Source organism: Schistocerca americana, chromosome 3, assembly GCF_021461395.2.
Source record: "Schistocerca americana isolate TAMUIC-IGC-003095 chromosome 3, iqSchAmer2.1, whole genome shotgun sequence".
NCBI classification, from domain to species: domain Eukaryota; kingdom Metazoa; phylum Arthropoda; class Insecta; order Orthoptera; family Acrididae; genus Schistocerca; species Schistocerca americana.
In genome coordinates this window covers 301156682-301183123 of record NC_060121.1, presented here as the reverse complement: position 1 = coordinate 301183123, position 26442 = coordinate 301156682, and the positions used below count along the sequence as shown (strand labels likewise).

General features: G+C 44.4%; 2 protein-coding genes and 48 non-coding genes across 50 annotated transcripts; 17 read left to right on the top strand and 33 right to left on the bottom strand.

Annotated features, from left to right (window-relative positions):
• Positions 1-302: 302 nt before the first annotated feature.
• On the bottom strand, positions 303-374 carry Trnaw-cca. The gene has a single exon. It is a non-coding gene; the product is annotated as a tRNA-Trp (tRNA).
• A 118-nt stretch (positions 375-492) lies between these two features.
• On the top strand, positions 493-564 carry Trnaa-cgc. Its single transcript has one exon. It is a non-coding gene; the product is annotated as a tRNA-Ala (tRNA).
• Positions 565-3568: 3004 nt separating this feature from the next.
• On the bottom strand, positions 3569-3640 carry Trnaw-cca. Its single transcript has one exon. It is a non-coding gene; the product is annotated as a tRNA-Trp (tRNA).
• A 118-nt stretch (positions 3641-3758) lies between these two features.
• Positions 3759-3830, top strand: Trnaa-cgc. The gene has a single exon. It is a non-coding gene; the product is annotated as a tRNA-Ala (tRNA).
• A 280-nt stretch (positions 3831-4110) lies between these two features.
• On the bottom strand, positions 4111-4182 carry Trnac-gca. Its single transcript has one exon. It is a non-coding gene; the product is annotated as a tRNA-Cys (tRNA).
• A 318-nt stretch (positions 4183-4500) lies between these two features.
• Positions 4501-4572, bottom strand: Trnaw-cca. Its single transcript has one exon. It is a non-coding gene; the product is annotated as a tRNA-Trp (tRNA).
• A 118-nt stretch (positions 4573-4690) lies between these two features.
• Positions 4691-4762, top strand: Trnaa-cgc. The gene has a single exon. It is a non-coding gene; the product is annotated as a tRNA-Ala (tRNA).
• A 275-nt stretch (positions 4763-5037) lies between these two features.
• Trnac-gca lies at positions 5038-5109 on the bottom strand. Its single transcript has one exon. It is a non-coding gene; the product is annotated as a tRNA-Cys (tRNA).
• Positions 5110-5427: 318 nt separating this feature from the next.
• Positions 5428-5499, bottom strand: Trnaw-cca. Its single transcript has one exon. It is a non-coding gene; the product is annotated as a tRNA-Trp (tRNA).
• Positions 5500-5617: 118 nt separating this feature from the next.
• On the top strand, positions 5618-5689 carry Trnaa-cgc. Its single transcript has one exon. It is a non-coding gene; the product is annotated as a tRNA-Ala (tRNA).
• A 275-nt stretch (positions 5690-5964) lies between these two features.
• Positions 5965-6036, bottom strand: Trnac-gca. The gene has a single exon. It is a non-coding gene; the product is annotated as a tRNA-Cys (tRNA).
• Positions 6037-6356: 320 nt separating this feature from the next.
• On the bottom strand, positions 6357-6428 carry Trnaw-cca. Its single transcript has one exon. It is a non-coding gene; the product is annotated as a tRNA-Trp (tRNA).
• Positions 6429-6546: 118 nt separating this feature from the next.
• On the top strand, positions 6547-6618 carry Trnaa-cgc. The gene has a single exon. It is a non-coding gene; the product is annotated as a tRNA-Ala (tRNA).
• Positions 6619-6895: 277 nt separating this feature from the next.
• On the bottom strand, positions 6896-6967 carry Trnac-gca. The gene has a single exon. It is a non-coding gene; the product is annotated as a tRNA-Cys (tRNA).
• Positions 6968-7285: 318 nt separating this feature from the next.
• Trnaw-cca lies at positions 7286-7357 on the bottom strand. Its single transcript has one exon. It is a non-coding gene; the product is annotated as a tRNA-Trp (tRNA).
• Positions 7358-7475: 118 nt separating this feature from the next.
• On the top strand, positions 7476-7547 carry Trnaa-cgc. Its single transcript has one exon. It is a non-coding gene; the product is annotated as a tRNA-Ala (tRNA).
• Positions 7548-7822: 275 nt separating this feature from the next.
• Positions 7823-7894, bottom strand: Trnac-gca. Its single transcript has one exon. It is a non-coding gene; the product is annotated as a tRNA-Cys (tRNA).
• Positions 7895-8212: 318 nt separating this feature from the next.
• On the bottom strand, positions 8213-8284 carry Trnaw-cca. The gene has a single exon. It is a non-coding gene; the product is annotated as a tRNA-Trp (tRNA).
• Positions 8285-8427: 143 nt separating this feature from the next.
• LOC124605764 (26S proteasome non-ATPase regulatory subunit 7-like) lies at positions 8428-9898 on the top strand. The gene has a single exon (XM_047137648.1). It carries the CDS (start codon positions 8463-8465, stop codon positions 9417-9419), a length of 957 nt encoding a protein of 318 aa, XP_046993604.1. The 5' UTR covers positions 8428-8462; the 3' UTR covers positions 9420-9898.
• A 3085-nt stretch (positions 9899-12983) lies between these two features.
• On the bottom strand, positions 12984-13055 carry Trnaw-cca. Its single transcript has one exon. It is a non-coding gene; the product is annotated as a tRNA-Trp (tRNA).
• A 118-nt stretch (positions 13056-13173) lies between these two features.
• On the top strand, positions 13174-13245 carry Trnaa-cgc. Its single transcript has one exon. It is a non-coding gene; the product is annotated as a tRNA-Ala (tRNA).
• Positions 13246-13525: 280 nt separating this feature from the next.
• Trnac-gca lies at positions 13526-13597 on the bottom strand. Its single transcript has one exon. It is a non-coding gene; the product is annotated as a tRNA-Cys (tRNA).
• Positions 13598-13915: 318 nt separating this feature from the next.
• Positions 13916-13987, bottom strand: Trnaw-cca. Its single transcript has one exon. It is a non-coding gene; the product is annotated as a tRNA-Trp (tRNA).
• Positions 13988-14105: 118 nt separating this feature from the next.
• Trnaa-cgc lies at positions 14106-14177 on the top strand. The gene has a single exon. It is a non-coding gene; the product is annotated as a tRNA-Ala (tRNA).
• A 275-nt stretch (positions 14178-14452) lies between these two features.
• Positions 14453-14524, bottom strand: Trnac-gca. The gene has a single exon. It is a non-coding gene; the product is annotated as a tRNA-Cys (tRNA).
• A 320-nt stretch (positions 14525-14844) lies between these two features.
• Positions 14845-14916, bottom strand: Trnaw-cca. Its single transcript has one exon. It is a non-coding gene; the product is annotated as a tRNA-Trp (tRNA).
• Positions 14917-15034: 118 nt separating this feature from the next.
• Positions 15035-15106, top strand: Trnaa-cgc. The gene has a single exon. It is a non-coding gene; the product is annotated as a tRNA-Ala (tRNA).
• A 277-nt stretch (positions 15107-15383) lies between these two features.
• Positions 15384-15455, bottom strand: Trnac-gca. Its single transcript has one exon. It is a non-coding gene; the product is annotated as a tRNA-Cys (tRNA).
• A 318-nt stretch (positions 15456-15773) lies between these two features.
• On the bottom strand, positions 15774-15845 carry Trnaw-cca. The gene has a single exon. It is a non-coding gene; the product is annotated as a tRNA-Trp (tRNA).
• Positions 15846-15963: 118 nt separating this feature from the next.
• On the top strand, positions 15964-16035 carry Trnaa-cgc. Its single transcript has one exon. It is a non-coding gene; the product is annotated as a tRNA-Ala (tRNA).
• Positions 16036-16310: 275 nt separating this feature from the next.
• On the bottom strand, positions 16311-16382 carry Trnac-gca. The gene has a single exon. It is a non-coding gene; the product is annotated as a tRNA-Cys (tRNA).
• Positions 16383-16700: 318 nt separating this feature from the next.
• On the bottom strand, positions 16701-16772 carry Trnaw-cca. The gene has a single exon. It is a non-coding gene; the product is annotated as a tRNA-Trp (tRNA).
• A 143-nt stretch (positions 16773-16915) lies between these two features.
• LOC124605743 (26S proteasome non-ATPase regulatory subunit 7-like) lies at positions 16916-18386 on the top strand. The gene has a single exon (XM_047137623.1). The coding sequence runs from the start codon at positions 16951-16953 to the stop codon at positions 17905-17907; it is 957 nt and encodes a 318-aa protein (XP_046993579.1). The 5' UTR covers positions 16916-16950; the 3' UTR covers positions 17908-18386.
• A 361-nt stretch (positions 18387-18747) lies between these two features.
• Trnac-gca lies at positions 18748-18819 on the bottom strand. Its single transcript has one exon. It is a non-coding gene; the product is annotated as a tRNA-Cys (tRNA).
• Positions 18820-19137: 318 nt separating this feature from the next.
• Positions 19138-19209, bottom strand: Trnaw-cca. Its single transcript has one exon. It is a non-coding gene; the product is annotated as a tRNA-Trp (tRNA).
• Positions 19210-19327: 118 nt separating this feature from the next.
• Trnaa-cgc lies at positions 19328-19399 on the top strand. Its single transcript has one exon. It is a non-coding gene; the product is annotated as a tRNA-Ala (tRNA).
• A 275-nt stretch (positions 19400-19674) lies between these two features.
• Trnac-gca lies at positions 19675-19746 on the bottom strand. Its single transcript has one exon. It is a non-coding gene; the product is annotated as a tRNA-Cys (tRNA).
• Positions 19747-20064: 318 nt separating this feature from the next.
• Positions 20065-20136, bottom strand: Trnaw-cca. The gene has a single exon. It is a non-coding gene; the product is annotated as a tRNA-Trp (tRNA).
• A 118-nt stretch (positions 20137-20254) lies between these two features.
• Trnaa-cgc lies at positions 20255-20326 on the top strand. The gene has a single exon. It is a non-coding gene; the product is annotated as a tRNA-Ala (tRNA).
• Positions 20327-20601: 275 nt separating this feature from the next.
• Positions 20602-20673, bottom strand: Trnac-gca. Its single transcript has one exon. It is a non-coding gene; the product is annotated as a tRNA-Cys (tRNA).
• Positions 20674-20991: 318 nt separating this feature from the next.
• Trnaw-cca lies at positions 20992-21063 on the bottom strand. The gene has a single exon. It is a non-coding gene; the product is annotated as a tRNA-Trp (tRNA).
• A 118-nt stretch (positions 21064-21181) lies between these two features.
• On the top strand, positions 21182-21253 carry Trnaa-cgc. The gene has a single exon. It is a non-coding gene; the product is annotated as a tRNA-Ala (tRNA).
• A 275-nt stretch (positions 21254-21528) lies between these two features.
• Trnac-gca lies at positions 21529-21600 on the bottom strand. Its single transcript has one exon. It is a non-coding gene; the product is annotated as a tRNA-Cys (tRNA).
• A 318-nt stretch (positions 21601-21918) lies between these two features.
• Trnaw-cca lies at positions 21919-21990 on the bottom strand. The gene has a single exon. It is a non-coding gene; the product is annotated as a tRNA-Trp (tRNA).
• A 118-nt stretch (positions 21991-22108) lies between these two features.
• On the top strand, positions 22109-22180 carry Trnaa-cgc. The gene has a single exon. It is a non-coding gene; the product is annotated as a tRNA-Ala (tRNA).
• Positions 22181-22455: 275 nt separating this feature from the next.
• Trnac-gca lies at positions 22456-22527 on the bottom strand. The gene has a single exon. It is a non-coding gene; the product is annotated as a tRNA-Cys (tRNA).
• Positions 22528-22845: 318 nt separating this feature from the next.
• On the bottom strand, positions 22846-22917 carry Trnaw-cca. Its single transcript has one exon. It is a non-coding gene; the product is annotated as a tRNA-Trp (tRNA).
• Positions 22918-23035: 118 nt separating this feature from the next.
• Trnaa-cgc lies at positions 23036-23107 on the top strand. The gene has a single exon. It is a non-coding gene; the product is annotated as a tRNA-Ala (tRNA).
• Positions 23108-23383: 276 nt separating this feature from the next.
• On the bottom strand, positions 23384-23455 carry Trnac-gca. The gene has a single exon. It is a non-coding gene; the product is annotated as a tRNA-Cys (tRNA).
• Positions 23456-23773: 318 nt separating this feature from the next.
• Positions 23774-23845, bottom strand: Trnaw-cca. The gene has a single exon. It is a non-coding gene; the product is annotated as a tRNA-Trp (tRNA).
• Between the last annotated feature and the right edge of the window lie 2597 nt (positions 23846-26442).

Sequence of the window (26442 nt, the reverse complement as noted above, 5' to 3'; positions counted from 1 at the left end):
TTCCCATAACTTAAGGAAAAGTATTATACTCTGCCTGGCTAAAGACGTCTAATCGAGCAAAATATTGCGTAATCATTATCTCTCAGTTATATATTAGCGTTAAACGATATAAATATCAAAAATACTAGACACTTCGCGCCTGGAGAACGTGCGAGTCGGCGCCTTCACCTTAATGTCAGAACGCGAAAATTGCACTAGTAGCTTTTTTCAAGCAAGTTCTGTTCGTCCGTTCTCCGTAATCGTTTGGTATCTGATTAAACTGACATACTCGCCTATGGCTTCCGTAAACGAAAATTTCATTGTGACCCCGACGTGATTTGAACACGCAACCTTCTGATCTGGAGTCAGACGCGCTACCGTTGCGCCACGGAGTCGACGCTGCTTAGGTCTTGTCATGAATAGGTTCCTCCAACACTTACTGTACCGTTCAAACCTAAGAAATAATGACAGTAGGATCCACGAGGCACTCGTCCCAGATGTACTTGCTCTGGCGGGGGTGTAACTCAGTGGTAGAGTGTCTGCTTCGCATGCAGAAAGTCCTGGGTTCAAATCCCAGCTCCTCCAATTTTTGTTTCTCCGTGCAGCGGTACAAGAAAACTTTTGCCTATCACCATATTCTACAAAATTCAGTGTACAAGATTCTTCCGCCAAGCAAGTGGATTTCGTACAGTTCGACCTCATGGCGGGAGGACGATGACCTGCAAGACTCTGGGCTGCGATCCCCCCCATTGAAATGTTGCTCCAAAGCCTTCGGTATGGCGTGCAGGGTGCATCTCAAACATGCATTTGCAACTCACCGCGACAATCGTCATTTGTTTTTTCGAGATACTGAAAAATGAAGGGGGCACCCGGGATTGAACCGGGGACCTCTCGATCTGCAGTCGAATGCTCTACGACTTTTTTTTTTTTTTTTTTTTTTTTTTTTTTTTTTTTTTTTTTTTTTTTTTTTTAGGGCCTCCCATCTCCCCTTCTAGCCCTTCCATTCGCTCTCCTTCATGCGCCTTCTTCGGCGAGCTTCATTGCTAAAATCAAATGAAATACTCCTTTGCAAGTAAGGGAATCCATATCAAACGTGGTGAGAAAAGTAAATGTCTCCATCCAAATGAACTTATTTTGTAACGTTGGATGGTTGTTCAAAATAACTGAAAATAATCTGGTGAAAATTGTGGATAAAGAAAGAAAAATTAATGGTTAACTGAGAAACGTAGGCTTCTTAAGGACACACACAATACAAGACACTGATCTCCTTTTTTTTTTTTTTTTTTTTTTTTTTTTTTTTTTTTTTTTTTTAAGCATAGGCATAGAATGCAAGGCCTTTTCAGGGTTCTGCGAAGGCCTTCACGGCTACCGTAGCGGCCCTGGGGCCCACGAAGTCCCCACCGTACGTCGCCCTTAGCAGCAATCCCCTACTTTGGCATCGCAAAATCCGATATTTTAGCCGCTATTCGTCATTGCGTACGTCATCCGATGCCTTGTTTGTCAAATAATATTTTTAGCATGTTACCATACAAGGTCTTGTGGTGTCGTTGTCCACATATTTTATAATATTCCAGTAATAGATGTTGCTCATAGTCCAGTACGTCGGGCAGGCCGAGGTTATTAATGACATAATTGACATAGTTCCCCAGTAGCCATAGGGTAACATTATTCTTTTGAATAGGGAAAGCAACGCTTTCGGGGTTGACGAGAATGTCGACAGTAAGGTGTCTGCCGTCGGTCCTATTGATAAACGCCACCGGTTGGCGGACTCTGTCCCAAACGACCTGGTAGCCGTTGCATATGAGACGATGCCGGAGGGTGTCTATCACATTACAACGTGGACACTGATTTGTGTCACTCAATCCTATAGACTGTAATCTTTCATTTGTGGCAACGGTATTATTGACAACCTTGTACCAGGCACCGCGCACATTGGTGGACAGTACTTTATTGTTTATATTCTTCCATATATTTTGCCAATTTCGGGTGGGATATTTTGATTCCATTCTGTTACGGTTGTCCTTTGTAGTAAGGCAATCCATGATGAAACTACAGTTTCTTTTGGTCCTATCCGCGACAATGCAGTGCAGATAACTGAGTTCTAAATAGTAGAATCTGATGTGCTGCAATTTGTAAGAGATTTTACTTATGTTAATAGGTGGTTCCATACTCTCCGGTGTAAGGATTCGGAAAAGTTTCGATGATAAATTATAGTGGCGGTCTTCTAAAAGCTGAAGTGTACGCTTGATATAAAGAGCCGTAGTTTTGCGGCGGATATCGGTCAGTCCGAGGCCTCCTTCTCGCGGTTTTAAAGTTATAGTACTGGCCGCCACTTTAAATATCTCACCTCTCCAAACATACTTGCAGATGAAGCTCACGATGGTTTTGGATATCGCTGTAGGTATCGGCAGTATTTGACCTACATATACTGCTTTCGAAAGGACAGCGCAGTTGATTAATTGCACCCTTTGGATAATGTTCAAGTCTCTAAGTCGGTTCATTATTAAAGTACCTCGAATACTATGTAAGATCTTCTTCCAGTTGAATGTCGTTGTTTGCAGGGGGCATCGGTAGAACCTCACACCTAACGCAGTGTGATGGTCTACAGACCTGGCCCATTCGAGGGCAGTGTTCCTGAAGCCATGGAGATTTAGAAAGGAGCTTTTCATATCGTTGATTTGCGCTCCCGTTGCGAAGCAGTAAAGGCGAACAATCTCTCTCAGTCTTACAACGTCTTCATTACTTCTGACGATGACACCGACGTCGTCGGCGTAAGCGTTGGTAGCGTTACTGACCCCTGAAATTGATATGCCTTCTAATTCCTTGTTTAATCGTTTCAGCAAAGGTTCTAGTGCGACCACAAATAGCATCATTGATAAAGGACTTCCCTGCGGGACACCATTTGCTATTTCGACATCTCGAGTATAGTGTCCATTGATTAAAATTTTGGTTTTCATCCCTTGCAATAGATTTTTTAAGACAATTAAAAATTTGTCGTTAAAACCTATATGCATCAGAGTGGTAAATAAATATTCATGGTTTACCCTATCAAAGGCTTTAGAAAGGTCGATAAAAACGAGGCCAGCCTTCGTCAATGTCGTTGAGAAGATACTGATTATGTCCCTGTATTCGCAGACTGTTTTAAAAATATTCCGACCCGGGAGACACGTTTGATGGGGACCAATTACAGTATCAAACACCGGTCGGAGTCTGTTTTTTACAACCCTGGCAATAATTTTATAATCAGAGTTCACGACTGAGCTATACCCCCTTTCACGGTCTTTCTGTTCCCATAACTTAAGGAAAAGTATTATACTCTGCCTGGCTAAAGACGTCTAATCGAGCAAAATATTGCGTAATCATTATCTCTCAGTTATATATTAGCGTTAAACGATATAAATATCAAAAATACTAGACACTTCGCGCCTGGAGAACGTGCGAGTCGGCGCCTTCACCTTAATGTCAGAACGCGAAAATTGCACTAGTAGCTTTTTTCAAGCAAGTTCTGTTCGTCCGTTCTCCGTAATCGTTTGGTATCTGATTAAACTGACATACTCGCCTATGGCTTCCGTAAACGAAAATTTCATTGTGACCCCGACGTGATTTGAACACGCAACCTTCTGATCTGGAGTCAGACGCGCTACCGTTGCGCCACGGAGTCGACGCTGCTTAGGTCTTGTCATGAATAGGTTCCTCCAACACTTACTGTACCGTTCAAACCTAAGAAATAATGACAGTAGGATCCACGAGGCACTCGTCCCAGATGTACTTGCTGTGGCGGGGGTGTAACTCAGTGGTAGAGTGTCTGCTTCGCATGCAGAAAGTCCTGGGTTCAAATCCCAGCTCCTCCAATTTTTGTTTCTCCGTGCAGCGGTACAAGAAAACTTTTGCCTATCACCATATTCTACAAAATTCAGTGTACAAGATTCTTCCGCCAAGCAAGTGGATTTCGTACAGTTCGACCTCATGGCGGGAGGACGATGACCTGCAAGACTCTGGGCTGCGATCCCCCCCATTGAAATGAAATGTTGCTCCAAAGCCTTCGGTATGGCGTGCAGGGTGCATCTCAAACATGCATTTGCAACTCACCGCGACAATCGTCATTTGTTTTTTCGAGATACTGAAAAATGAAGGGGGCACCCGGGATTGAACCGGGGACCTCTCGATCTGCAGTCGAATGCTCTACGACTGAGCTATACCCCCTTTCACGATCTTTCTGTTCCCATAACTTAAGGAAAAGTATTATACTCTGCCTGGCTAAAGACGTCTAATCGAGCAAAATATTGCGTAATCATTATCTCTCAGTTATATATTAGCGTTAAACGATATAAATATCAAAAATACTAGACACTTCGCGCCTGGAGAACGTGCGAGTCGGCGCCTTCACCTTAATGTCAGAACGCGAAAATTGCACTAGTAGCTTTTTTCAAGCAAGTTCTGTTCGTCCGTTCTCCGTAATCGTTTGGTATCTGATTAAACTGACATACTCGCCTATGGCTTCCGTAAACGAAAATTTCATTGTGACCCCGACGTGATTTGAACACGCAACCTTCTGATCTGGAGTCAGACGCGCTACCGTTGCGCCACGGAGTCGACGCTGCTTAGGTCTTGTCATGAATAGGTTCCTCCAACACTTACTGTACCGTTCAAACCTAAGAAATAATGACAGTAGGATCCACGAGGCACTCGTCCCAGATGTACTTGCTCTGGCGGGGGTGTAACTCAGTGGTAGAGTGTCTGCTTCGCATGCAGAAAGTCCTGGGTTCAAATCCCAGCTCCTCCAATTTTTGTTTCTCCGTGCAGCGGTACAAGAAAACTTTTGCCTATCACCATATTCTACAAAATTCAGTGTACAAGATTCTTCCGCCAAGCAAGTGGATTTCGTACAGTTCGACCTCATGGCGGGAGGACGATGACCTGCAAGACTCTGGGCTGCGATCCCCCCCATTGAAATGTTGCTCCAAAGCCTTCGGTATGGCGTGCAGGGTGCATCTCAAACATGCATTTGCAACTCACCGCGACAATCGTCATTTGTTTTTTCGAGATACTGAAAAATGAAGGGGGCACCCGGGATTGAACCGGGGACCTCTCGATCTGCAGTCGAATGCTCTACGACTGAGCTATACCCCCTTTCACGATCTTTCTGTTCCCATAACTTAAGGAAAAGTATTATACTCTGCCTGGCTAAAGACGTCTAATCGAGCAAAATATTGCGTAATCATTATCTCTCAGTTATATATTAGCGTTAAACGATATAAATATCAAAAATACTAGACACTTCGCGCCTGGAGAACGTGCGAGTCGGCGCCTTCACCTTAATGTCAGAACGCGAAAATTGCACTAGTAGCTTTTTTCAAGCAAGTTCTGTTCGTCCGTTCTCCGTAATCGTTTGGTATCTGATTAAACTGACATACTCGCCTATGGCTTCCGTAAACGAAAATTTCATTGTGACCCCGACGTGATTTGAACACGCAACCTTCTGATCTGGAGTCAGACGCGCTACCGTTGCGCCACGGAGTCGACGCTGCTTAGGTCTTGTCATGAATAGGTTCCTCCAACACTTACTGTACCGTTCAAACCTAAGAAATAATGACAGTAGGATCCACGAGGCACTCGTCCCAGATGTACTTGCTCTGGCGGGGGTGTAACTCAGTGGTAGAGTGTCTGCTTCGCATGCAGAAAGTCCTGGGTTCAAATCCCAGCTCCTCCAATTTTTGTTTCTCCGTGCAGCGGTACAAGAAAACTTTTGCCTATCACCATATTCTACAAAATTCAGTGTACAAGATTCTTCCGCCAAGCAAGTGGATTTCGTACAGTTCGACCTCATGGCGGGAGGACGATGACCTGCAAGACTCTGGGCTGCGATCCCCCCCATTGAAATGTTGCTCCAAAGCCTTCGGTATGGCGTGCGGGGTGCATCTCAAACATGCATTTGCAACTCACCGCGACAATCGTCATTTGTTTTTTCGAGATACTGAAAAATGAAGGGGGCACCCGGGATTGAACCGGGGACCTCTCGATCTGCAGTCGAATGCTCTACGACTGAGCTATACCCCCTTTCACGATCTTTCTGTTCCCATAACTTAAGGAAAAGTATTATACTCTGCCTGGCTAAAGACGTCTAATCGAGCAAAATATTGCGTAATCATTATCTCTCAGTTATATATTAGCGTTAAACGATATAAATATCAAAAATACTAGACACTTCGCGCCTGGAGAACGTGCGAGTCGGCGCCTTCACCTTAATGTCAGAACGCGAAAATTGCACTAGTAGCTTTTTTTCAAGCAAGTTCTGTTCGTCCGTTTCTCCGTAATCGTTTGGTATCTGATTAAACTGACATACTCGCCTATGGCTTCCGTAAACGAAAATTTCATTGTGACCCCGACGTGATTTGAACACGCAACCTTCTGATCTGGAGTCAGACGCGCTACCGTTGCGCCACGGAGTCGACGCTGCTTAGGTCTTGTCATGAATAGGTTCCTCCAACACTTACTGTACCGTTCAAACCTAAGAAATAATGACAGTAGGATCCACGAGGCACTCGTCCCAGATGTACTTGCTCTGGCGGGGGTGTAACTCAGTGGTAGAGTGTCTGCTTCGCATGCAGAAAGTCCTGGGTTCAAATCCCAGCTCCTCCAATTTTTGTTTCTCCGTGCAGCGGTACAAGAAAACTTTTGCCTATCACCATATTCTACAAAATTCAGTGTACAAGATTCTTCCGCCAAGCAAGTGGATTTCGTACAGTTCGACCTCATGGCGGGAGGACGATGACCTGCAAGACTCTGGGCTGCGATCCCCCCCACTGAAATGTTGCTCCAAAGCCTTCGGTATGGCGTGCAGGGTGCATCTCAAACATGCATTTGCAACTCACCGCGACAATCGTCATTTTTGTTTTTTCGAGATACTGAAAAATGAAGGGGGCACCCGGGATTGAACCGGGGACCTCTCGATCTGCAGTCGAATGCTCTACGACTGAGCTATACCCCCTTTCACGATCTTTCTGTTCCCATAACTTAAGGAAAAGTATTATACTCTGCCTGGCTAAAGACGTCTAATCGAGCAAAATATTGCGTAATCATTATCTCTCAGTTATATATTAGCGTTAAACGATATAAATATCAAAAATACTAGACACTTCGCGCCTGGAGAACGTGCGAGTCGGCGCCTTCACCTTAATGTCAGAACGCGAAAATTGCACTAGTAGCTTTTTTCAAGCAAGTTCTGTTCGTCCGTTCTCCGTAATCGTTTGGTATCTGATTAAACTGACATACTCGCCTATGGCTTCCGTAAACGAAAATTTCATTGTGACCCCGACGTGATTTGAACACGCAACCTTCTGATCTGGAGTCAGACGCGCTACCGTTGCGCCACGGAGTCGACGCTGCTTAGGTCTTGTCATGAATAGGTTCCTCCAACACTTACTGTACCGTTCAAACCTAAGAAATAATGACAGTAGGATCCACGAGGCACTCGTCCCAGATGCACTTGCTCTGGCGGGGGTGTAACTCAGTGGTAGAGTGTCTGCTTCGCATGCAGAGAGTCCTGGGTTCAAATCCCAGCTCCTCCAATTTTTGTTTCTCCGTGCAGCGGTACAAGAAAACTTTTGCCTATCACCATATTCTACAAAATTCAGTGTACAAGATTCTTCCGCCAAGCAAGTGGATTTCGTACAGTTCGACCTCATGGCGGGAGGACGATGACCTGCAAGACTCTGGGCTGCGATCCCCCCCATTGAAATGTTGCTCCAAAGCCTTCGGTATGGCGTGCAGGGTGCATCTCAAACATGCATTTGCAACTCACCGCGACAATCGTCATTTGTTTTTTCGAGATACTGAAAAATGAAGGGGGCACCCGGGATTGAACCGGGGACCTCTCGATCTGCAGTCGAATGCTCTACGACTGAGCTATACCCCCTTTCACGATCTTTCTGTTCCCATAACTTAAGGAAAAGTATTATACTCTGCCTGGCTAAAGACGTCTAATCGAGCAAAATATTGCGTAATCATTATCTCTCAGTTATATATTAGCGTTAAACGATATAAATATCAAAAATACTAGACACTTCGCGCCTGGAGAACGTGCGAGTCGGCGCCTTCACCTTAATGTCAGAACGCGAAAATTGCACTAGTAGCTTTTTTCAAGCAAGTTCTGTTCGTCCGTTCTCCGTAATCGTTTGGTATCTGATTAAACTGACATACTCGCCTATGGCTTCCGTAAACGAAAATTTCATTGTGACCCCGACGTGATTTGAACACGCAACCTTCTGATCTGGAATCAGACGCGCTACCGTTGCGCCACGGAGTCGACGCTGCTTAGGTCTTGTCATGAATAGGTTCCTCGAACACTTACTGTACCGTTCAAACCTAAGAAATAATGACAGTAGGATCCACGAGGCACTCGTCCCAGATGTACTTGCTCTGGCGGGGGTGTAACTCAGTGTGAGTGGTTTCTGTGGATTCATGGTTGGCGTAACGCATTCGAAATGCCGAGTCAAGAAATAGTAACCTCAAAAGTAGTAGTACACCCATTAGTGTTACTAAGTGTTGTGGACCATTTTAATCGAATGGGAAAAATTGGAAACCAGGAGAGAGTGGTGGGTGTGTTATTAGGATCATGGAGAGCGAAAGGAGTTCTCGACGTCTCCAATAGCTTTGCAGTTCCATTTGATGAAGATGAAAAGGACAAATCCGTCTGGTTCCTTGATCACGATTACCTGGAGAACATGTACGGCATGTTCAAGAAAGTTAATGCTAGGGAGAAGATTGTTGGGTGGTACCATACTGGACCCAAGCTACATAGAAATGATGTTGCAATCAATGAACTCATTCGGCGTTACTGCCCAAATTCAGTCCTAGTGATCATTGATGCAAAGCCAAAAGATCTGGGTCTCCCAACAGAAGCATACCGTGCTATTGAAGAGGTTCATGATGATGGTTCTCCAACATCCAAAACATTTGAGCATGTTCCAAGTGAAATAGGTGCAGAGGAAGCTGAAGAAGTTGGTGTGGAACATTTGTTAAGAGACATTAAAGATACCACCGTGGGCACACTTTCACAGCGAATTACTAATCAGCTCCTTGGACTAAAGGGACTACACTCTCAGTTGAGAGAGATACGTAATTACCTAACCCAGGTTGTTCAGGGGACTCTCCCAATTAATCACCAGATAGTCTACCAGTTACAAGACATTTTCAATTTGCTTCCAGACATAAGCCACGGAAATTTTGTGAATTCTTTATATGTGAAGACAAATGATCAGATGTTAGTTGTATATCTTGCAGCTCTAATACGTTCCATCATAGCACTTCACAATCTTATCAACAATAAGCTAACCAACAGAGATGCAGAAAAGAAGGAAGGTAAAAAAGATGATGTGAAAGACAAGGATAAGAAAGATGAGAAGAGCAAGGAAGATAGCAAAACGGAAAGTAAAAAGTGATGTTTGTAGACTTAGTGTTGATGAATATTTTGTTTGTCAACCACTTTGAATTGTATAGGACAAGTGTTCTCATGTGTTAACATGCAAGACTACAAACTCGCCAATACTTCAAACTGAGTGACATTTCAGTAGTGTCGCATAACTGCTATTAGCATCGTGTGTGTTATAACACTATGAAGAGATTAAAAGTCCAACATTTTGCTATTTATTTTGTAACTAAATGTTTTGGATGTTCTGGCAGATTTTAGTTGATGAACCTTGGTGAGTGAAGCTAACATACCTTTGTTAACTTTTTAATGTTTGATATGACTAAAATATAACATCATTCACTATGTATTTTTGCAGGCTGATGGTTCCCAGTAAATGATCTCTGAAAAAGTTTGTTCATTTTGTGTCTATTCTGGACCTCTGTAAATTGTATTACTGTTTGCACTGTTAAAAATAATGACATTTAATAAAGAAGATCTATGAATTTGTACAAGTTAAAAAAAAAAAAAAAAAAAAAAGTGGTAGAGTGTCTGCTTCGCATGCAGAAAGTCCTGGGTTCAAATCCCAGCTCCTCCAATTTTTGTTTCTCCGTGCAGCGGTACAAGAAAACTTTTGCCTATCACCATATTCTACAAAATTCAGTGTACAAGATTCTTCCGCCAAGCAAGTGGATTTCGTACAGTTCGACCTCATGGCGGGAGGACGATGACCTGCAAGACTCTGGGCTGCGATCCCCCCCATTGAAATGTTGCTCCAAAGCCTTCGGTATGGCGTGCAGGGTGCATCTCAAACATGCATTTGCAACTCACCGCGACAATCGTCATTTGTTTTTTCGAGATACTGAAAAATGAAGGGGGCACCCGGGATTGAACCGGGGACCTCTCGATCTGCAGTCGAATGCTCTACGACTTTTTTTTTTTTTTTTTTTTTTTTTTTTTTTTTTTTTTTTTTTTTTTTTTTAGGGCCTCCCATCTCCCCTTCTAGCCCTTCCATTCGCTCTCCTTCATGCGCCTTCTTCGGCGAGCTTCATTGCTAAAATCAAATGAAATACTCCTTTGCAAGTAAGGGAATCCATATCAAACGTGGTGAGAAAAGTAAATGTCTCCATCCAAATGAACTTATTTTGTAACGTTGGATGGTTGTTCAAAATAACTGAAAATAATCTGGTGAAAATTGTGGATAAAGAAAGAAAAATTAATGGTTAACTGAGAAACGTAGGCTTCTTAAGGACACACACAATACAAGACACTGATCTCCTTTTTTTTTTTTTTTTTTTTTTTTTTTTTTTTTTTTTTTTTAAGCATAGGCATAGAATGCAAGGCCTTTTCAGGGTTCTGCGAAGGCCTTCACGGCTACCGTAGCGGCCCTGGGGCCCACGAAGTCCCCACCGTACGTCGCCCTTAGCAGCAATCCCCTACTTTGGCATCGCAAAATCCGATATTTTAGCCGCTATTCGTCATTGCGTACGTCATCCGATGCCTTGTTTGTCAAATAATATTTTTAGCATGTTACCATACAAGGTCTTGTGGTGTCGTTGTCCACATATTTTATAATATTCCAGTAATAGATGTTGCTCATAGTCCAGTACGTCGGGCAGGCCGAGGTTATTAATGACATAATTGACATAGTTCCCCAGTAGCCATAGGGTAACATTATTCTTTTGAATAGGGAAAGCAACGCTTTCGGGGTTGACGAGAATGTCGACAGTAAGGTGTCTGCCGTCGGTCCTATTGATAAACGCCACCGGTTGGCGGACTCTGTCCCAAACGACCTGGTAGCCGTTGCATATGAGACGATGCCGGAGGGTGTCTATCACATTACAACGTGGACACTGATTTGTGTCACTCAATCCTATAGACTGTAATCTTTCATTTGTGGCAACGGTATTATTGACAACCTTGTACCAGGCACCGCGCACATTGGTGGACAGTACTTTATTGTTTATATTCTTCCATATATTTTGCCAATTTCGGGTGGGATATTTTGATTCCATTCTGTTACGGTTGTCCTTTGTAGTAAGGCAATCCATGATGAAACTACAGTTTCTTTTGGTCCTATCCGCGACAATGCAGTGCAGATAACTGAGTTCTAAATAGTAGAATCTGATGTGCTGCAATTTGTAAGAGATTTTACTTATGTTAATAGGTGGTTCCATACTCTCCGGTGTAAGGATTCGGAAAAGTTTCGATGATAAATTATAGTGGCGGTCTTCTAAAAGCTGAAGTGTACGCTTGATATAAAGAGCCGTAGTTTTGCGGCGGATATCGGTCAGTCCGAGGCCTCCTTCTCGCGGTTTTAAAGTTATAGTACTGGCCGCCACTTTAAATATCTCACCTCTCCAAACATACTTGCAGATGAAGCTCATGATGGTTTTGGATATCGCTGTAGGTATCGGCAGTATTTGACCTACATATACTGCTTTCGAAAGGACAGCGCAGTTGATTAATTGCACCCTTTGGATAATGTTCAAGTCTCTAAGTCGGTTCATTATTAAAGTACCTCGAATACTATGTAAGATCTTCTTCCAGTTGAATGTCGTTGTTTGCAGGGGGCATCGGTAGAACCTCACACCTAACGCAGTGTGATGGTCTACAGACCTGGCCCATTCGAGGGCAGTGTTCCTGAAGCCATGGAGATTTAGAAAGGAGCTTTTCATATCGTTGATTTGCGCTCCCGTTGCGAAGCAGTAAAGGCGAACAATCTCTCTCAGTCTTACAACGTCTTCATTACTTCTGACGATGACACCGACGTCGTCGGCGTAAGCGTTGGTAGCGTTACTGACCCCTGAAATTGATATGCCTTCTAATTCCTTGTTTAATCGTTTCAGCAAAGGTTCTAGTGCGACCACAAATAGCATCATTGATAAAGGACTTCCCTGCGGGACACCATTTGCTATTTCGACATCTCGAGTATAGTGTCCATTGATTAAAATTTTGGTTTTCATCCCTTGCAATAGATTTTTTAAGACAATTAAAAATTTGTCGTTAAAACCTATATGCATCAGAGTGGTAAATAAATATTCATGGTTTACCCTATCAAAGGCTTTAGAAAGGTCGATAAAAACGAGGCCAGCCTTCGTCAATGTCGTTGAGAAGATACTGATTATGTCCCTGTATTCGCAGACTGTTTTAAAAATATTCCGACCCGGGAGACACGTTTGATGGGGACCAATTACAGTATCAAACACCGGTCGGAGTCTGTTTTTTACAACCCTGGCAATAATTTTATAATCAGAGTTCACGACTGAGCTATACCCCCTTTCACGGTCTTTCTGTTCCCATAACTTAAGGAAAAGTATTATACTCTGCCTGGCTAAAGACGTCTAATCGAGCAAAATATTGCGTAATCATTATCTCTCAGTTATATATTAGCGTTAAACGATATAAATATCAAAAATACTAGACACTTCGCGCCTGGAGAACGTGCGAGTCGGCGCCTTCACCTTAATGTCAGAACGCGAAAATTGCACTAGTAGCTTTTTTCAAGCAAGTTCTGTTCGTCCGTTCTCCGTAATCGTTTGGTATCTGATTAAACTGACATACTCGCCTATGGCTTCCGTAAACGAAAATTTCATTGTGACCCCGACGTGATTTGAACACGCAACCTTCTGATCTGGAGTCAGACGCGCTACCGTTGCGCCACGGAGTCGACGCTGCTTAGGTCTTGTCATGAATAGGTTCCTCCAACACTTACTGTACCGTTCAAACCTAAGAAATAATGACAGTAGGATCCACGAGGCACTCGTCCCAGATGTACTTGCTGTGGCGGGGGTGTAACTCAGTGGTAGAGTGTCTGCTTCGCATGCAGAAAGTCCTGGGTTCAAATCCCAGCTCCTCCAATTTTTGTTTCTCCGTGCAGCGGTACAAGAAAACTTTTGCCTATCACCATATTCTACAAAATTCAGTGTACAAGATTCTTCCGCCAAGCAAGTGGATTTCGTACAGTTCGACCTCATGGCGGGAGGACGATGACCTGCAAGACTCTGGGCTGCGATCCCCCCCATTGAAATGAAATGTTGCTCCAAAGCCTTCGGTATGGCGTGCAGGGTGCATCTCAAACATGCATTTGCAACTCACCGCGACAATCGTCATTTGTTTTTTCGAGATACTGAAAAATGAAGGGGGCACCCGGGATTGAACCGGGGACCTCTCGATCTGCAGTCGAATGCTCTACGACTGAGCTATACCCCCTTTCACGATCTTTCTGTTCCCATAACTTAAGGAAAAGTATTATACTCTGCCTGGCTAAAGACGTCTAATCGAGCAAAATATTGCGTAATCATTATCTCTCAGTTATATATTAGCGTTAAACGATATAAATATCAAAAATACTAGACACTTCGCGCCTGGAGAACGTGCGAGTCGGCGCCTTCACCTTAATGTCAGAACGCGAAAATTGCACTAGTAGCTTTTTTCAAGCAAGTTCTGTTCGTCCGTTCTCCGTAATCGTTTGGTATCTGATTAAACTGACATACTCGCCTATGGCTTCCGTAAACGAAAATTTCATTGTGACCCCGACGTGATTTGAACACGCAACCTTCTGATCTGGAGTCAGACGCGCTACCGTTGCGCCACGGAGTCGACGCTGCTTAGGTCTTGTCATGAATAGGTTCCTCCAACACTTACTGTACCGTTCAAACCTAAGAAATAATGACAGTAGGATCCACGAGGCACTCGTCCCAGATGTACTTGCTCTGGCGGGGGTGTAACTCAGTGGTAGAGTGTCTGCTTCGCATGCAGAAAGTCCTGGGTTCAAATCCCAGCTCCTCCAATTTTTGTTTCTCCGTGCAGCGGTACAAGAAAACTTTTGCCTATCACCATATTCTACAAAATTCAGTGTACAAGATTCTTCCGCCAAGCAAGTGGATTTCGTACAGTTCGACCTCATGGCGGGAGGACGATGACCTGCAAGACTCTGGGCTGCGATCCCCCCCATTGAAATGTTGCTCCAAAGCCTTCGGTATGGCGTGCGGGGTGCATCTCAAACATGCATTTGCAACTCACCGCGACAATCGTCATTTGTTTTTTCGAGATACTGAAAAATGAAGGGGGCACCCGGGATTGAACCGGGGACCTCTCGATCTGCAGTCGAATGCTCTACGACTGAGCTATACCCCCTTTCACGATCTTTCTGTTCCCATAACTTAAGGAAAAGTATTATACTCTGCCTGGCTAAAGACGTCTAATCGAGCAAAATATTGCGTAATCATTATCTCTCAGTTATATATTAGCGTTAAACGATATAAATATCAAAAATACTAGACACTTCGCGCCTGGAGAACGTGCGAGTCGGCGCCTTCACCTTAATGTCAGAACGCGAAAATTGCACTAGTAGCTTTTTTTCAAGCAAGTTCTGTTCGTCCGTTTCTCCGTAATCGTTTGGTATCTGATTAAACTGACATACTCGCCTATGGCTTCCGTAAACGAAAATTTCATTGTGACCCCGACGTGATTTGAACACGCAACCTTCTGATCTGGAGTCAGACGCGCTACCGTTGCGCCACGGAGTCGACGCTGCTTAGGTCTTGTCATGAATAGGTTCCTCCAACACTTACTGTACCGTTCAAACCTAAGAAATAATGACAGTAGGATCCACGAGGCACTCGTCCCAGATGTACTTGCTGTGGCGGGGGTGTAACTCAGTGGTAGAGTGTCTGCTTCGCATGCAGAAAGTCCTGGGTTCAAATCCCAGCTCCTCCAATTTTTGTTTCTCCGTGCAGCGGTACAAGAAAACTTTTGCCTATCACCATATTCTACAAAATTCAGTGTACAAGATTCTTCCGCCAAGCAAGTGGATTTCGTACAGTTCGACCTCATGGCGGGAGGACGATGACCTGCAAGACTCTGGGCTGCGATCCCCCCCATTGAAATGTTGCTCCAAAGCCTTCGGTATGGCGTGCAGGGTGCATCTCAAACATGCATTTGCAACTCACCGCGACAATCGTCATTTTTGTTTTTTCGAGATACTGAAAAATGAAGGGGGCACCCGGGATTGAACCGGGGACCTCTCGATCTGCAGTCGAATGCTCTACGACTGAGCTATACCCCCTTTCACGATCTTTCTGTTCCCATAACTTAAGGAAAAGTATTATACTCTGCCTGGCTAAAGACGTCTAATCGAGCAAAATATTGCGTAATCATTATCTCTCAGTTATATATTAGCGTTAAACGATATAAATATCAAAAATACTAGACACTTCGCGCCTGGAGAACGTGCGAGTCGGCGCCTTCACCTTAATGTCAGAACGCGAAAATTGCACTAGTAGCTTTTTTCAAGCAAGTTCTGTTCGTCCGTTCTCCGTAATCGTTTGGTATCTGATTAAACTGACATACTCGCCTATGGCTTCCGTAAACGAAAATTTCATTGTGACCCCGACGTGATTTGAACACGCAACCTTCTGATCTGGAGTCAGACGCGCTACCGTTGCGCCACGGAGTCGACGCTGCTTAGGTCTTGTCATGAATAGGTTCCTCCAACACTTACTGTACCGTTCAAACCTAAGAAATAATGACAGTAGGATCCACGAGGCACTCGTCCCAGATGTACTTGCTCTGGCGGGGGTGTAACTCAGTGGTAGAGTGTCTGCTTCGCATGCAGAAAGTCCTGGGTTCAAATCCCAGCTCCTCCAATTTTTGTTTCTCCGTGCAGCGGTACAAGAAAACTTTTGCCTATCACCATATTCTACAAAATTCAGTGTACAAGATTCTTCCGCCAAGCAAGTGGATTTCGTACAGTTCGACCTCATGGCGGGAGGACGATGACCTGCAAGACTCTGGGCTGCGATCCCCCCCATTGAAATGTTGCTCCAAAGCCTTCGGTATGGCGTGCAGGGTGCATCTCAAACATGCATTTGCAACTCACCGCGACAATCGTCATTTGTTTTTTCGAGATACTGAAAAATGAAGGGGGCACCCGGGATTGAACCGGGGACCTCTCGATCTGCAGTCGAATGCTCTACGACTGAGCTATACCCCCTTTCACGATCTTTCTGTTCCCATAACTTAAGGAAAAGTATTATACTCTGCCTGGCTAAAGACGTCTAATCGAGCAAAATATTGCGTAATCATTATCTCTCAGTTATATATTAGCGTTAAACGATATAAATATCAAAAATACTAGACACTTCGCGCCTGGAGAACGTGCGAGTCGGCGCCTTCACCTTAATGTCAGAACGCGAAAATTGCACTAGTAGCTTTTTTCAAGCAAGTTCTGTTCGTCCGTTCTCCGTAATCGTTTGGTATCTGATTAAACTGACATACTCGCCTATGGCTTCCGTAAACGAAAATTTCATTGTGACCCCGACGTGATTTGAACACGCAACCTTCTGATCTGGAATCAGACGCGCTACCGTTGCGCCACGGAGTCGACGCTGCTTAGGTCTTGTCATGAATAGGTTCCTCGAACACTTACTGTACCGTTCAAACCTAAGAAATAATGACAGTAGGATCCACGAGGCACTCGTCCCAGATGTACTTGCTCTGGCGGGGGTGTAACTCAGTGTGAGTGGTTTCTGTGGATTCATGGTTGGCGTAACGCATTCGAAATGCCGAGTCAAGAAATAGTAACCTCAAAAGTAGTAGTACACCCATTAGTGTTACTAAGTGTTGTGGACCATTTTAATCGAATGGGAAAAATTGGAAACCAGGAGAGAGTGGTGGGTGTGTTATTAGGATCATGGAGAGCGAAAGGAGTTCTCGACGTCTCCAATAGCTTTGCAGTTCCATTTGATGAAGATGAAAAGGACAAATCCGTCTGGTTCCTTGATCACGATTACCTGGAGAACATGTACGGCATGTTCAAGAAAGTTAATGCTAGGGAGAAGATTGTTGGGTGGTACCATACTGGACCCAAGCTACATAGAAATGATGTTGCAATCAATGAACTCATTCGGCGTTACTGCCCAAATTCAGTCCTAGTGATCATTGATGCAAAGCCAAAAGATCTGGGTCTCCCAACAGAAGCATACCGTGCTATTGAAGAGGTTCATGATGATGGTTCTCCAACATCCAAAACATTTGAGCATGTTCCAAGTGAAATAGGTGCAGAGGAAGCTGAAGAAGTTGGTGTGGAACATTTGTTAAGAGACATTAAAGATACCACCGTGGGCACACTTTCACAGCGAATTACTAATCAGCTCCTTGGACTAAAGGGACTACACTCTCAGTTGAGAGAGATACGTAATTACCTAACCCAGGTTGTTCAGGGGACTCTCCCAATTAATCACCAGATAGTCTACCAGTTACAAGACATTTTCAATTTGCTTCCAGACATAAGCCACGGAAATTTTGTGAATTCTTTATATGTGAAGACAAATGATCAGATGTTAGTTGTATATCTTGCAGCTCTAATACGTTCCATCATAGCACTTCACAATCTTATCAACAATAAGCTAACCAACAGAGATGCAGAAAAGAAGGAAGGTAAAAAAGATGATGTGAAAGACAAGGATAAGAAAGATGAGAAGAGCAAGGAAGATAGCAAAACGGAAAGTAAAAAGTGATGTTTGTAGACTTAGTGTTGATGAATATTTTGTTTGTCAACCACTTTGAATTGTATAGGACAAGTGTTCTCATGTGTTAACATGCAAGACTACAAACTCGCCAATACTTCAAACTGAGTGACATTTCAGTAGTGTCGCATAACTGCTATTAGCATCGTGTGTGTTATAACACTATGAAGAGATTAAAAGTCCAACATTTTGCTATTTATTTTGTAACTAAATGTTTTGGATGTTCTGGCAGATTTTAGTTGATGAACCTTGGTGAGTGAAGCTAACATACCTTTGTTAACTTTTTAATGTTTGATATGACTAAAATATAACATCATTCACTATGTATTTTTGCAGGCTGATGGTTCCCAGTAAATGATCTCTGAAAAAGTTTGTTCATTTTGTGTCTATTCTGGACCTCTGTAAATTGTATTACTGTTTGCACTGTTAAAAATAATGACATTTAATAAAGAAGATCTATGAATTTGTACAAGTTAAAAAAAAAAAAAAAAAAAAAAAGTGGTAGAGTGTCTGCTTCGCATGCAGAAAGTCCTGGGTTCAAATCCCAGCTCCTCCAATTTTTGTTTCTCCGTGCAGCGGTACAAGAAAACTTTTGCCTATCACCATATTCTACAAAATTCAGTGTACGAGATTCTTCCGCCAAGCAAGTGGATTTCGTACAGTTCGACCTCATGGCGGGAGGACGATGACCTGCAAGACTCTGGGCTGCGATCCCCCCCATTGAAATGTTGCTCCAAAGCCTTCGGTATGGCGTGCAGGGTGCATCTCAAACATGCATTTGCAACTCACCGCGACAATCGTCATTTGTTTTTTCGAGATACTGAAAAATGAAGGGGGCACCCGGGATTGAACCGGGGACCTCTCGATCTGCAGTCGAATGCTCTACGACTGAGCTATACCCCCTTTCACGATCTTTCTGTTCCCATAACTTAAGGAAAAGTATTATACTCTGCCTGGCTAAAGACGTCTAATCGAGCAAAATATTGCGTAATCATTATCTCTCAGTTATATATTAGCGTTAAACGATATAAATATCAAAAATACTAGACACTTCGCGCCTGGAGAACGTGCGAGTCGGCGCCTTCACCTTAATGTCAGAACGCGAAAATTGCACTAGTAGCTTTTTTCAAGCAAGTTCTGTTCGTCCGTTCTCCGTAATCGTTTGGTATCTGATTAAACTGACATACTCGCCTATGGCTTCCGTAAACGAAAATTTCATTGTGACCCCGACGTGATTTGAACACGCAACCTTCTGATCTGGAGTCAGACGCGCTACCGTTGCGCCACGGAGTCGACGCTGCTTAGGCCTTGTCATGAATAGGTTCCTCCAACACTTACTGTACCGTTCAAACCTAAGAAATAATGACAGTAGGATCCACGAGGCACTCGTCCCAGATGTACTTGCTCTGGCGGGGGTGTAACTCAGTGGTAGAGTGTCTGCTTCGCATGCAGAAAGTCCTGGGTTCAAATCCCAGCTCCTCCAATTTTTGTTTCTCCGTGCAGCGGTACAAGAAAACTTTTGCCTATCACCATATTCTACAAAATTCAGTGTACAAGATTCTTCCGCCAAGCAAGTGGATTTCGTACAGTTCGACCTCATGGCGGGAGGACGATGACCTGCAAGACTCTGGGCTGCGATCCCCCCCATTGAAATGTTGCTCCAAAGCCTTCGGTATGGCGTGCAGGGTGCATCTCAAACATGCATTTGCAACTCACCGCGACAATCGTCATTTGTTTTTTCGAGATACTGAAAAATGAAGGGGGCACCCGGGATTGAACCGGGGACCTCTCGATCTGCAGTCGAATGCTCTACGACTGAGCTATACCCCCTTTCACGATCTTTCTGTTCCCATAACTTAAGGAAAAGTATTATACTCTGCCTGGCTAAAGACGTCTAATCGAGCAAAATATTGCGTAATCATTATCTCTCAGTTATATATTAGCGTTAAACGATATAAATATCAAAAATACTAGACACTTCGCGCCTGGAGAACGTGCGAGTCGGCGCCTTCACCTTAATGTCAGAACGCGAAAATTGCACTAGTAGCTTTTTTCAAGCAAGTTCTGTTCGTCCGTTCTCCGTAATCGTTTGGTATCTGATTAAACTGACATACTCGCCTATGGCTTCCGTAAACGAAAATTTCATTGTGACCCCGACGTGATTTGAACACGCAACCTTCTGATCTGGAGTCAGACGCGCTACCGTTGCGCCACGGAGTCGACGCTGCTTAGGTCTTGTCATGAATAGGTTCCTCCAACACTTACTGTACCGTTCAAACCTAAGAAATAATGACAGTAGGATCCACGAGGCATTCGTCCCAGATGTACTTGCTCTGGCGGGGGTGTAACTCAGTGGTAGAGTGTCTGCTTCGCATGCAGAAAGTCCTGGGTTCAAATCCCAGCTCCTCCAATTTTTGTTTCTCCGTGCAGCGGTACAAGAAAACTTTTGCCTATCACCATATTCTACAAAATTCAGTGTACAAGATTCTTCCGCCAAGCAAGTGGATTTCGTACAGTTCGACCTCATGGCGGGAGGACGATGACCTGCAAGACTCTGGGCTGCGATCCCCCCCATTGAAATGTTGCTCCAAAGCCTTCGGTATGGCGTGCAGGGTGCATCTCAAACATGCATTTGCAACTCACCGCGACAATCGTCATTTGTTTTTTCGAGATACTGAAAAATGAAGGGGGCACCCGGGATTGAACCGGGGACCTCTCGATCTGCAGTCGAATGCTCTACGACTGAGCTATACCCCCTTTCACGATCTTTCTGTTCCCATAACTTAAGGAAAAGTATTATACTCTGCCTGGCTAAAGACGTCTAATCGAGCAAAATATTGCGTAATCATTATCTCTCAGTTATATATTAGCGTTAAACGATATAAATATCAAAAATACTAGACACTTCGCGCCTGGAGAACGTGCGAGTCGGCGCCTTCACCTTAATGTCAGAACGCGAAAATTGCACTAGTAGCTTTTTTCAAGCAAGTTCTGTTCGTCCGTTCTCCGTAATCGTTTGGTATCTGATTAAACTGACATACTCGCCTATGGCTTCCGTAAACGAAAATTTCATTGTGACCCCGACGTGATTTGAACACGCAACCTTCTGATCTGGAGTCAGACGCGCTACCGTTGCGCCACGGAGTCGACGCTGCTTAGGTCTTGTCATGAATAGGTTCCTCCAACACTTACTGTACCGTTCAAACCTAAGAAATAATGACAGTAGGATCCACGAGGCACTCGTCCCAGATGTACTTGCTCTGGCGGGGGTGTAACTCAGTGGTAGAGTGTCTGCTTCGCATGCAGAAAGTCCTGGGTTCAAATCCCAGCTCCTCCAATTTTTGTTTCTCCGTGCAGCGGTACAAGAAAACTTTTGCCTATCACCATATTCTACAAAATTCAGTGTACAAGATTCTTCCGCCAAGCAAGTGGATTTCGTACAGTTCGACCTCATGGCGGGAGGACGATGACCTGCAAGACTCTGGGCTGCGATCCCCCCCATTGAAATGTTGCTCCAAAGCCTTCGGTATGGCGTGCAGGGTGCATCTCAAACATGCATTTGCAACTCACCGCGACAATCGTCATTTGTTTTTTCGAGATACTGAAAAATGAAGGGGGCACCCGGGATTGAACCGGGGACCTCTCGATCTGCAGTCGAATGCTCTACGACTGAGCTATACCCCCTTTCACGATCTTTCTGTTCCCATAACTTAAGGAAAAGTATTATACTCTGCCTGGCTAAAGACGTCTAATCGAGCAAAATATTGCGTAATCATTATCTCTCAGTTATATATTAGCGTTAAACGATATAAATATCAAAAATACTAGACACTTCGCGCCTGGAGAACGTGCGAGTCGGCGCCTTCACCTTAATGTCAGAACGCGAAAATTGCACTAGTAGCTTTTTTCAAGCAAGTTCTGTTCGTCCGTTCTCCGTAATCGTTTGGTATCTGATTAAACTGACATACTCGCCTATGGCTTCCGTAAACGAAAATTTCATTGTGACCCCGACGTGATTTGAACACGCAACCTTCTGATCTGGAGTCAGACGCGCTACCGTTGCGCCACGGAGTCGACGCTGCTTAGGTCTTGTCATGAATAGGTTCCTCCAACACTTACTGTACCGTTCAAACCTAAGAAATAATGACAGTAGGATTCACGAGGCACTCGTCCCAGATGTACTTGCTCTGGCGGGGGTGTAACTCAGTGGTAGAGTGTCTGCTTCGCATGCAGAAAGTCCTGGGTTCAAATCCCAGCTCCTCCAATTTTTGTTTCTCCGTGCAGCGGTACAAGAAAACTTTTGCCTATCACCATATTCTACAAAATTCAGTGTACAAGATTCTTCCGCCAAGCAAGTGGATTTCGTACAGTTCGACCTCATGGCGGGAGGACGATGACCTGCAAGACTCTGGGCTGCGATCCCCCCCATTGAAATGTTGCTCCAAAGCCTTCGGTATGGCGTGCAGGGTGCATCTCAAACATGCATTTGCAACTCACCGCGACAATCGTCATTTGTTTTTTCGAGATACTGAAAAATGAAGGGGGCACCCGGGATTGAACCGGGGACCTCTCGATCTGCAGTCGAATGCTCTACGACTGAGCTATACCCCCTTTCACGATCTTTCTGTTCCCATAACTTAAGGAAAAGTATTATACTCTGCCTGGCTAAAGACGTCTAATCGAGCAAAATATTGCGTAATCATTATCTCTCAGTTATATATTAGCGTTAAACGATATAAATATCAAAAATACTAGACACTTCGCGCCTGGAGAACGTGCGAGTCGGCGCCTTCACCTTAATGTCAGAACGCGAAAATTGCACTAGTAGCTTTTTTCAAGCAAGTTCTGTTCGTCCGTTCTCCGTAATCGTTTGGTATCTGATTAAACTGACATACTCGCCTATGGCTTCCGTAAACGAAAATTTCATTGTGACCCCGACGTGATTTGAACACGCAACCTTCTGATCTGGAGTCAGACGCGCTACCGTTGCGCCACGGAGTCGACGCTGCTTAGGTCTTGTCATGAATAGGTTCCTCCAACACTTACTGTACCGTTCAAACCTAAGAAATAATGACAGTAGGATCCACGAGGCACTCGTCCCAGATGTACTTGCTCTGGCGGGGGTGTAACTCAGTGGTAGAGTGTCTGCTTCGCATGCAGAAAGTCCTGGGTTCAAATCCCAGCTCCTCCAATTTTTGTTTCTCCGTGCAGCGGTACAAGAAAACTTTTGCCTATCACCATATTCTACAAAATTCAGTGTACAAGATTCTTCCGCCAAGCAAGTGGATTTCGTACAGTTCGACCTCATGGCGGGAGGACGATGACCTGCAAGACTCTGGGCTGCGATCCCCCCCATTGAAATGTTGCTCCAAAGCCTTCGGTATGGCGTGCAGGGTGCATCTCAAACATGCATTTGCAACTCACCGCGACAATCGTCATTTGTTTTTTCGAGATACTGAAAAATGAAAGGGGGCACCCGGGATTGAACTGGGGACCTCTCGATCTGCAGTCGAATGCTCTACGACTGAGCTATACCCCCTTTCACGATCTTTCTGTTCCCATAACTTAAGGAAAAGTATTATACTCTGCCTGGCTAAAGACGTCTAATCGAGCAAAATATTGCGTAATCATTATCTCTCAGTTATATATTAGCGTTAAACGATATAAATATCAAAAATACTAGACACTTCGCGCCTGGAGAACGTGCGAGTCGGCGCCTTCACCTTAATGTCAGAACGCGAAAATTGCACTAGTAGCTTTTTTCAAGCAAGTTCTGTTCGTCCGTTCTCCGTAATCGTTTGGTATCTGATTAAACTGACATACTCGCCTATGGCTTCCGTAAACGAAAATTTCATTGTGACCCCGACGTGATTTGAACACGCAACCTTCTGATCTGGAGTCAGACGCGCTACCGTTGCGCCACGGAGTCGACGCTGCTTAGGTATTGTCATGAATAGGTTCCTCCAACACTTACTGTACCGTTCAAACCTAAGAAATAATGACAGTAGGATCCACGAGGCACTCGTCCCAGATGTACTTGCTCTGGCGGGGGTGTAACTCAGTGATAGTGTGGCTCTAGCTGCCGTCGCGTACGGACGTACTTGCCGCCGCTCCGTGTAAACAGCGCTTACGCTAGTACTTATCGTTTCGTGTGTACTGCTTTCTGTTCTGTGTTTAAATTGAGATCTGTTCTACACCAGTTTTGTGTACTGGTTACGTCTTCGGATATTCGTCGCTCTAGGGATTTTCGGTTTTGACCGTAATCCGACCGGTGCTGCACGACATGGCTTCCTCCATCAGGAAGAACACCCTGGTTTTTTCGTTTGAAAAGGAAACTCGCCGGGTTCAACCGTCTGCTCTCGAGGTTCACGAATGGCTCACAGAGGTAATTGGCATTAACCCGGATTCTGTTCATACTACCCAGCTTGATTCCGACAACTACTGTGTGTTTGTTAAGTTCTTTAATCCGTTAATGGTTGATAAAATTCGCGATAAGTTTGGCAACCAAGTCGAGTTTATCCATAGGGACGGCACTAGTAGTATGGTTTCTATCAAAAGGGCTGATACTACATATCGGACTGTTCGAGTTCTTAATTTACCAATTGAACTAGAAAACGAAAAAATTAAGGTTGCTCTGTCTCAATATGGGGATGTAAAAGAAATCATTAATGAACGCTGGTCGCCGCATTATAAACTCCAGTGCTTTAATGGAATAAGGTCGGTTGAAATGGAAGTTAAGACTAATATCCCGTCACATATCTCCGTTGAAGGTCACAAGGCTCATATTGTTTATACTGGACAAATCCCTACATGTCACGTCTGTAATGAGTCAGGTCATTTTCGGCAGGATTGTCCCCGCCGTGTGTTTGTCTTAAAAACGAACCTCATGCAGCGACGTAAATTGACACTCAGTGACGTTATGGCAAACGGTACACCTGTCCAACCTGTAGATGATGTTGCTAAGGAAAGTTCATCTGACTTTCCTTGCAGTGTCACTGATTTTCCACCTATCGTAGCCCCGACGAATCTCGAATCTGTTCCCCCTGACAGGAATGTACAGAATAAAAAACGGCCACTGGAGCGAAGCGATGATCATTCAGGAGATGAATTATCTCGCACCTCTCCCACAATCAGAAAACCACGTCCTTCAGCCGACGGAGATTTAGTAGAAGCCGATTGTATGCAGATCGATCCTGCAGTACCACCTGCCACCAACAAATCGGATGTGGAAACGGAGGATCCTACCGACCAGCAGCAACTGTCAACAACTTTGAGTGTCACCGGCGATGTACAACAGCCGCCTCAACGCGACCAACATGAGGAAGTGGCGGGTAAACATCGGCTCCACAACAAACCACGACAACAAGCCACAGGTGGAAACAAACAGGAGAAAGTTGTTGCCAAACAACAGGTCACGACTGTCGGTCGGACGGAAACAGCGACACAGAAGGCCGATGACTCGACAACGATATCGGCATCTCAACCGACGGTACGGCGCAAACTCAAACCACAGCCTAATCTTTCGGCTTCTCGCAATCCATCGCAATCACAACAGTCGCAACAGGGGCAATCAGATTTGAAACAGAAGAATATCGGGTACGAAGTAGTACGTGACGAACCTGACGGCCGTCAAACCACAAGTGCCGGCGAGATCCACCCCCACAGTAGTAACGATTAATGGAAACTTGTTTACGGCATAGTGACGTTGCGTTAGGACGGAAGGCCTCTATAAGTTGTTTTTCTCTTTTGTTCCGTATGGTTTTTTCAATGTTTTCTGTGATGTTGTTCGTCTGACACGCTGACAGTCCTCAAAGTCTAAGTTCAACCTAATGTAGACATGTCTCAAGCCTATAAACTGTTAACCATAAATATTAACAAACTGCAATCCGACCTTAAAGTAGCAATGCTCCGGCAATTCGTTTACGAATCTGAAGCAGACATCATTCTGCTACAGGAGGTGGCAGTCAAAAGTTTTGATATTCCTGGTTTCCAATTCATTGAAAACGTAGCTCACGAACTTCATACAGGCACGGCCGTGCTAGTCCGTAATGGTATCCCCGTCACAGAGGTCGAAAAACTTGAATCTGGTCGCGGTATTAGCTGCCAACTCTTTGATGTCACTGTTGTAAATGTGTACGCACCCTCCGGCAGCAGTTACAAGTCAGCGAGAAGTGCCTATTTTAAAGATGAAGTCATTTATTTGCTTCGAAAGGACCCCGTTAACATTGTTCTAGGTGGTGATTTTAACTGCGTGGTACATCAGAAGGATCAGAGGCCACAGTTTAATTACTGTCATGACCTTCGCGAACTCGTCACCAAGGTTCGGTTGAAAGATACGTGGGAAATTCTGCACCCCACCCTGGTTAAATTTACTTTTTTTACCCCTACTTCAAGTAGTCGACTTGACCGGATCTATATATCGTCTCATATCAGCAACCGAGTTCTTGATACTGAAGTTATTCCAGCTCCGTTTTCTGACCATTGTGCCTATGCTGTCACCTTAAATCTCGACAAGCAACCAACAAA

Excerpts from the sequence above, each read along its gene's own strand:
- LOC124605743 (XM_047137623.1), top strand. The coding sequence starts at position 16,951 with ATGCCGAGTCAAGAAATAGTAACCTCAAAAGTAGTAGTACACCCATTA.
- LOC124605764 (XM_047137648.1), top strand. The coding sequence starts at position 8,463 with ATGCCGAGTCAAGAAATAGTAACCTCAAAAGTAGTAGTACACCCATTA.